The sequence below is a fragment of the Anoplopoma fimbria genome, chromosome 9 (assembly GCF_027596085.1).
Source record: "Anoplopoma fimbria isolate UVic2021 breed Golden Eagle Sablefish chromosome 9, Afim_UVic_2022, whole genome shotgun sequence".
Lineage (NCBI taxonomy): Eukaryota > Metazoa > Chordata > Actinopteri > Perciformes > Anoplopomatidae > Anoplopoma > Anoplopoma fimbria.
This window is the reverse complement of record NC_072457.1, coordinates 13674067-13682823: the sequence shown is the minus strand read 5'-3', so window position 1 is coordinate 13682823 and position 8757 is coordinate 13674067. Positions and strand designations below refer to the sequence as shown.

The following is an 8757-nucleotide window of genomic DNA, read 5'->3' as shown; positions in this document are numbered from 1 at the left end:
AGTCATAGTATACCAAGTCGATAAAAGTCATAGTACGATGTCGAAAAGAGTCATACTATAGCATATAGCATGTCAAAAAAGTCATAATATAGCATGTCGAAAAAAGTCATAATAGCAAAGAGTCATAGTATATAGCATGTCGAAAAAGAAAAAGTCATGATATAGCATGTCGAAAAAAGTAATGAAAAAAGTCATAGTATAGCATGTCGGAAAAAGTCATAAAAAAGTATAGCATGTCGATAAAAGTCAAGTAATGAAAAAAGTGAAAAAAGTCATACTATAGCATGTCATGTCATGAAAAAGTCATAATATAGCATTTCGAAAAAAGTCATGAAAAAAGTCATAGTATAGCATGTCGAAAAAAGTCATAATATAGCATGTCGAAAAAGTCATAAAAAAAAGTCATAGTATAGCATGTCGAAAAAAGTCATAATATAGCATGTCGAAAAAAGTCATGAAAAAAAGTCACACTATAGCATGTCGAAAAAAGTCATAATATAGCATGTCGAAAAAAGTCATGAAAAAAGTCATAGTATAGTATGTCGAAAAAAGTCATAAAAGAAGTCATAGTATAGCATGTCAAAAAAGTCATAAAAAAAGTCATAGTATAGCATGTCGAAAAAAAGACATAAAAAAAAAGTAATAGTATAGCATCGAAAAAATTCAAAAAGTCATAGTGTAGCATGTCGAAAGAATTCACAATATAGCATGTCAGAAAAAGTCAGAAAAAAGTCATAGTATAGCGTGTCGAAAAAAGTCATAATAAATCCTGAGTCTCTTATTTGTCGTTTCCTCGCTCCTCGATCCTCGTTTGAACAGGAAGTCGTTCTGCGCCGCCATCTTGACGGCCGTCCCAAAGCTCTTATTACAGCACCGAGGAGCGAGGAGCGAGGAGAGAGGAGCGAGGAGGGATAACCGAGGAGCCATGAGCGAGGATACACGAGAGCATCCTTCCAGGAAGTGTTGTGAGGGCCGACACGCCCCCTCATCGTTCATCTGTTATCTGATTGGACACTGCAGCCGATCGTACTGATCTGATACAACTCATCATCACTGGAGTTTAATACCAGAGTGATGACAGATCACAGACTGAATGGATTAAAGTTAAAGAGAGTTAAAGAGTTGGAGAGTCTGTCTGTCAGTAGAAACACTTTTACATCATTTATCTTCATTTCCATTCATTCATATGAGGCTGATAATTCCTGAGTGTCAGGTTGATGAGTTATGTAATTCCAATTTACCCCGAAACATTGAGCCTAATCAATTAATTCCAATGTTTAGGAGAAAACATAATCACATTCTGGATTATTTAATAATGACATCACAATCCCAATTTCAAAACATACAGACGTTAAATAATTCATAAATAAGACAAACGCATTCCGCCGGTAGAAATCGGTCTTAATGAGCAGGACACAGAACACAGTATAAATACACAAAACACAGTATAAATACTGAGAACACAGTATAAATACACAGAACATAGTATAAATACACAGAACACAATATAAATACACAGAACATAGTATAAATACTGAGAACACAGTATAAATACACAGAACATAGTATAAATACTGAGAACATAGTATAAATACACAGAAATAAATAAACAGTATAAATACATAACATAGTATAAATATGAGAACATAGTATAAATAAACAGAACATAGTATAAATACACAGAACACAGTATAAATACACAGAACATAGTATAAATACACAGAACACAGTATAAATCATAACATAGTATAAATACTGAGAACACAGTATAAATACAGAACAGAACACAGTATAAATACACAAAATAGTATAAATACACAGAACATAGTATAAATACACAGAACATAGTATAAATACACAGAACACAGTATAAATACACAGAACATAGTATAAATACTGAGAACACAGTATAAATACACAGAACATAGTATAAATACACAGAACACAGTATAAATACACAGAACATAGTATAAATACACAGAACATAGTATAAATACACAGAACACAGTATAAATACACAGAATAAATACACAGAACATAGAATAAATACACAGAACATAGTGTAAATACACAGAATAAATACACAGAACATAGTATAAATACACAGAACATAGTATAAATACACAGAACATAGTGTAAATACACAGAACACAGTATAAATACACAGAACACAGTATAAATACACAGAACATAGTATAAATACACAGAACACAGTGTAAATACACAGAACACAGTATAAATAATCAATGCAGTTTGTTAAACAGAGAGAAATACATTTCTACTCTGGCAGTGATGATTACTTTGTGTCTTTATTAATATTAGTACAGTGATGATTACTTTGTGTCTTTTAATATTAGTACAGTGATGATTTCGTTGTTTCATTATTAATATTAGTACAGTGGGATCATGTGAACAGCGGCCGCAGTCATCAGAAACAGACGTCGCTTCACGTGACGTCTTCAGAGGAAAGGACGTCCCATGTCTCTTAAAACACATTTCTTTTTCGATATGCTATAGTATGACTCTTTTCGACATCGTACTATGACTTTTATCGACTTGGTATACTATGACTTTTTTCATGAATTTTTTCGACATGCTATACTATGACTTTTTTCAACATACTATACTATGACTTTTTACTACTTTCAATTTTATTACTTTTTTCGATTTACTATATTATGACTTTTTACGACATACTATACAATGACTGTTTTGTTACTTTTTTCTACCTACTAAACTATGATTTTTTTTTTAATCCTTTTTTTGACATTATAAAAACAATCACTCCTTTCCACTAGGGGTCTGTATCCTTCCTTCTGGCTCTTCTGTTTTTTAGGATGTTGATCAGCTGATGAGCATGGGACTAGTGTTATTAAAGCTACAAAGATTCACCACCTGAACATGGACCCCCACATTTTTCAATAAAAACATTTTTCAACAAAAAATGTATGAATTTTTCCATGACTTTTTTTACCAAACTATATTATGACTATATTATTACTTTTTTGGCATTATATGATCTGAATTTTTAAAATTTGTTATATACTATAAGATTACTTTTTTTTCTACAAAGTATGCAATTTTTTTTCTATGACTTTTCTTGACATATTATAATAAGAGTATAATAGGAGATTTAATTAATTGTATAGTATTTCCAAAAATGGCATAGTATAGTATGTCATAAACAACACAGACTATAGTTGGTCAGAACAGAAGAATAGTAGATAATAAATTGTAGAAATGCTAATAGTATAGTATATCTTAATAAACATCATGAAAAAAATCATAAAAAGTCAAAAGTTTAGCATGTATTAAAAATTACCATTGCATTGTTTTTCATAAGAATTTCGTAAAACCTAATTGTTTAGTATGTAATAAAAAAGGTATAGTAGATAGTATGTCAAAGTCATAAGAAATAATTGTAGTATGTCACAAAAATACAATTGATAGTCATAGATTTGTACAGCATAAATCATCATAAAATGTTATACTATAGTGTGTCGTGAAAAAGTCACAAAATCATCATAGTATAGCAGGAAAACTAAAAAAAATCATAGTACAGTACGTCATTAAAAATTCATAGTTTAGTTTTTCATAAGAATGTCATAGTATGTCATAAAACAAATCATAAAAACGTTAAAATGAATGTAAACAGCAGTTTGTGTCCGCCTTAACAGGCATTATCATCAAAATGATCCATTATGTGAAGATGTGATTAGGCACTAAAATGGCAATGACACATTAGTTTGGTACTCACTAGGAAAAACATCCAATTGTGTCTTAATTTTGGAAAAAAAAATTGTGCTTTGATATGGCTTGAATCTCTGTTTACATGAAAACTTGTTATTTATCAACAAATATTATTTTTGAAATCATTTGAGTGTTTTGTGTGTTGACAATATATATCCTTTATATTTGTGTATTTCTCTCTACAGTAGGAATCACTACAACTTTCAGTGGCCACCCTTTTGTCACACACACACACACACACACACACACACACACACACACACACACACACACACACACACACACACACACACACACACACACACACACACACACACACACACACACACACACACACACACACACACACACACGTTGTGTTTTCATGACCTTTGGGGACATTAAATTAACTTAAATAAATTTCCTTGAGACTTACTCTAACAATAACCGCTTACAGTCTCATTCTAACCCTTAACCTAACCTTAGACAAAGTCTAAATTGTAATTATTTACTATCACTCCAACTGCATTGCATCCTCTAGTGGCCAAATTATTGTTACATACAGACAGAAATTATCACAAACAAACATTAATTTGAAGTCTTTATTGTATTTTTGCTATTCTGTTTCTAAACAGTAGGACACTAAAAGCAGCCACTCAATGCATCATAAGTTTGACACAGACGATAAACCTGTTTTAAAACTGACTTTCCATACAAATTCCCTTTACAAACTGCATATCAAAGTCTACTTTTAAATAAATATACATAAGAGGAAGCACAATTATATAATTTACCAACTTTAATCAATCGACTTTGAGTATGTGGGAGGGTTTTGTCTAACAGGAAGGCAGGAAGTGGAATGGAGTATGCATGCAGCTGAAAGTCCTGAATAGGAAAAGAGGCATGTTGAGTTAGCCTTAAACAGCTGGGATAAATGCTGTGGAATTTATGACAGGAATTGTAAAAAACAACAAGAAACTACTTTACTTCTTTCCAGGACGAACACAAGTCCCATTTTTCAGTCAAGCAGGTTTTGATAAAGGCATCATTAAGTTATGAGCTGTTAGCTAGTGGTCAGGCACAAAAACCCGTCACCTTGACAACACAATCGTTCATATAAATCCAAAGGATCAAAAACCATTTTAAGTGGGAATGATATCAACCGGTATTCTGAGCTAATGTAATAATCTTTTCAGTGCAGTCCTGCAGTCATAGCAGAAAGCAGTTCATTTTTGAAAATTCCAGTTCTTTAGAAACAAACCTACAATTTGGTTTCATTTCGGTTTCATCAATTTTCTTTATTTTTTATGTACAGCAGTCATCTAGGACTTTGAGGGCCATCAACTGCTCAGACACACAAAGGAAAAAACAAACCTTAAAGTTTCAAGTGGACAACTAAGGTTCTTCACACTCTGTTCTACAGTGTTTACATCAAATAATTCATACAAACAGTATTTGGATTAATCTATCAGCATGTCAGTTTCAGTGGTTGCACAAAATGATTTGCCTAAATACCTATGAGATGTGTTTTATCTGAAATAACTGTTCCTGTCCCAATACAATGTAGGTGGATGGAATTTTGTTTGCAGTTATAACATTGAAAAATGGCATTACCAAATGTCCTTTCTTCTCAGAAAAAGTGTGCTGTTGTACAGGAACATTTGCAAATCTTACCACGGACAATTTTCATAGAAAATTTGACAAAATAAATTTAAAACATAAACATAAAATAGACACACTCCTGTCAATTTTTTAAAATTGTAATTATAAAAACAAAATCGTGAAAGCACCACAAACTAAATTCCTCCATTGATTTGTGGTGGCAACAGAAATCTCCATGATATCTCATAACCTCAGCAAAGTTTCTACATGGCTAAATAACAAGAGCAGTGGTTCCAAACCTGGGGGTCTGGCCCCCATTGGGGTCACAAGATAAATAAATCTGAGGGGATGGGCGATGAATAACAGGAGGGCAAAGAAGGAAAAACACACTCCTGCTACAAAACATTGTGTTTATTATAATTTTTTTCCCCCATTTATGTTTATCCTGATGACTTTGTGCTTTTAAATTAACGGATAATTCCATATCTTTAGGGCCTTAAATGTTTTTAAATAAAACAATTAGAATCTTTGGTTAAAATGGCCACTATGCAGAAGAATTCTTAACAAGGGGTCTGAAGCAGACAACATATTTTGTATTGGGTCTTAAGCCATAGAGGTTGGGAACCACTGCACTAGTGGTTACTGAGGAAATGTTTTCTTTGTAATTTGGATGAACACTTTAAATTTAATGTAAACAGGTGTTTGTGTCAGCTTAATCAGATCTGCTAATTACCACCTTTACAGGCATAATTTTAAGGTACATAAAACGCATAGAATCTTCAAGTAGAGATGAAGTTTAACAGTAAACTTGAGGGATGACTGTGGTGACAGAAAATACTGATCGTAGTAATAGTTGGATTACAGGTAGCTAGGCTTGTAAATTCAGATGTTTGATATGCTGAAATACTTTTATGTATTATTGACCTAGTGTCTCTGCTAAAGCAGTAGGAGTTCACAATAGTGTGTGAGTAATGAATAACTATTTACAAAAAAGCCACAGGTAGTCAAAATGGGATAATAAATAAAATATTTCACATTAACGAGATATAGTAATGAAGGATTACTAAAGAAAACAAAGATGTATTCAGTTCACTCCCTTTCTACACATCCTCTAGTAATAAATACAAACATATATACAATCGACAAACTCTTTGAAATTTACTTGTATCCTCTGTCTCTTAAAATGAGTGGGATGAGAGTGAGACAAAAATATGGACACAGCAGTCACTGGCTCAGTTTACAGCTATAGGAAATGCTCAAGATGGAGTTTTAACCTCCTTGTCTAATGTTTTCTGACACATAAATGTAAAGAGAAGGAGGGGTGAAATTGGCGACAATATTGCCACTTAAATCTTCTCTATTAGCTCTTCAGCGGGTAGAGGGCTGGGAGAAGGAGAACCAGTGGGAGAGGGCGGGGTTGTGGATCTGGGAGGTGTAGAGGGGGGAGAGGGAAACAGGGTCGGATGGATGGGTGATGGGAAGGGAGGTTCTTGTTTGGTTGGGGAACAGAACGGGAGGAATATGACAGGTTTGATGGGGGAGACTGGGGAAGGGGAAGCTTGTTTTGTGGGAGAGAAAGACGGTGATGTTGCCTCTTTGGTAGGAGAGGAGGAAGGAATTTGCTTGGTGGGAGAAAGAGGGGCTGGTTTGGTGGGAGAGGAGGGAGAAAGAGAGGCTGGTTTGGTAGGAGAGGGGGGAGAAAGAGGGGCTGGTTTGGTGGGAGAGGAGGGAGAAAGAGAGGCTGGTTTGGTAGGAAAGGGGGGAGAAAGAGAGGCTGGTTTAGTGGGAGAAGAGGGAGAAAGAGAGGCTGGTTTGGTGGGAGAAGAGGGAGAAAGAGAGGCTGGTTTGGTGGGAGAAGAGGGAGAAAGAGAGGCTGGTTTGGTGGGAGAGGAAGAAGGAAGAGAGGCTGGTTTGGTGGGAGATGACGGGGAAGGGCACGAATCGGGTGTAGAAGGAGTGTTGCAGGTAAAAATAGCGGGAGGGTCAGAGGGTGAGGGAGTTTCCAAAGTAAAGCAGGGAGCGGAGATGGGCGATGTTTCTATTTCAGGATCGGAGGAATCAGGCAAAGAGGTGATGGGGAATGTTTCAGCAGAGGGTGAAGGGGAGAAATGAGGCAAACTTACAGGAGCAGAAGGAGGGAAATCAACATCGTCAGTTGGGGAATGAGAGCAGGGAGCATTAGAGGTGGATGTAGCATCAGGCACAGCAGTCTTGGAGGGTGATGCCAGCGTGGTGGGTTTTGGTTCTTTGGCTCGTGATGCCTGATTGTTTGGAGAAGCTGGTCTTGACTTCGTCGGCGAGGCTGGTTTGACTGAAAGGGTAGATGGGACTTTCTTGCCAGCCGACGGGGGAGGACATGGCACTGTTTGGGGCTTTGGACGACGAAGGGTGGAGAGCTTGAGGGTCTTCTTATCTAGAGCTGTGCTCTGTCAAAACAGAAAGACAGACCATCAGCTTGATACTTGCCTACCATTGAAGATATAATAACACCAATCAGAACTGAGAGAGATATTGTGGGTCAATCTGCATTGAAATCAGGAAATTTAGTAATTTAGCATTAAAGGAATAATCCTTGTGTGACTTCCTTTGAATGATCTCTAGCTCTTTCAGTAAGAAATGGGATTTAATCAACTAGTTGTCTTCTTTATAAACCTACAACCATTAACTGCTGACCCAGTCTGGTATTTCTTTTAATGATACCTATGCATGAACAACGAACACAATGAAAACAAGCTAATGGAAAATGGACATACATAACTGAAAGATGATTAAACAAAAAGACAGTATTTTTTTCGCACACCCCACCAGAAGTCAGATCATGTCATCACTTCTACTATAAGTGCAGAGGAAGGGCAAATGAGAAAGTAAACTTTTACTTTTTCATTCAACAGATAAATACATGGTGTTTTTTTTCTTTAGTCAAGCCAATGAAGTCTTCTTATGTAGGACAGAAAACTAGTAGATATCACGTTCCTCATTTGCCCTTGTGCTGAATCTCAGCCGCAGAACAGACGAGGCGTAGCGTTTAGTGTTAGTACATACCATTGCCTTGGAGCTAATTCGGAGGGACGTAATGCAGGGAGAGGGGAGAAGCAAAAAGGGACAGAGACTAGTCTTACTCACAGCTTCACAAAACAAAGTCAAGACAACAAGCATGAAGTCCTGTGGACAGTAATTGTTCCAACTCAATGCTAATCTGGTATTTAAGATAAATAAAACACAATTTGGTTTGGACCAAATGACCATTTGCATTTGAGAAGACTGAGTTGGAACAAGCTGTAAGACTTTCTATAAGTGACTAATTTGGGAAGCAACACGTGTCAGTTAGTGCTATATTTATAAACCACTCAATAGAATGCAGTGGTAAAGAATGGTTTAAATATGTTTTATAAGGCTCTAGTTTTAATAGTTAAGACTGACATTATT

The 8757-nt window shown here is 35.5% G+C and overlaps 1 protein-coding gene across 2 annotated transcripts in view; it reads right to left on the bottom strand.

Moving 5' to 3' along the window:
* Positions 1–4355: 4355 nt before the first annotated feature.
* dclk2a (doublecortin-like kinase 2a) overlaps positions 4356–8757 on the bottom strand; it is a 39625-nt gene continuing 35223 nt past the window's right edge. For both annotated transcript variants that reach the window (XM_054604832.1, XM_054604833.1), the window contains exon 17: positions 4356–7757. In XM_054604832.1, the coding sequence (XP_054460807.1) occupies positions 6678–7757 (1080 nt within the window). In that variant the 3' untranslated portion in view covers positions 4356–6677. The remainder of the gene's footprint in view (positions 7758–8757) is intronic.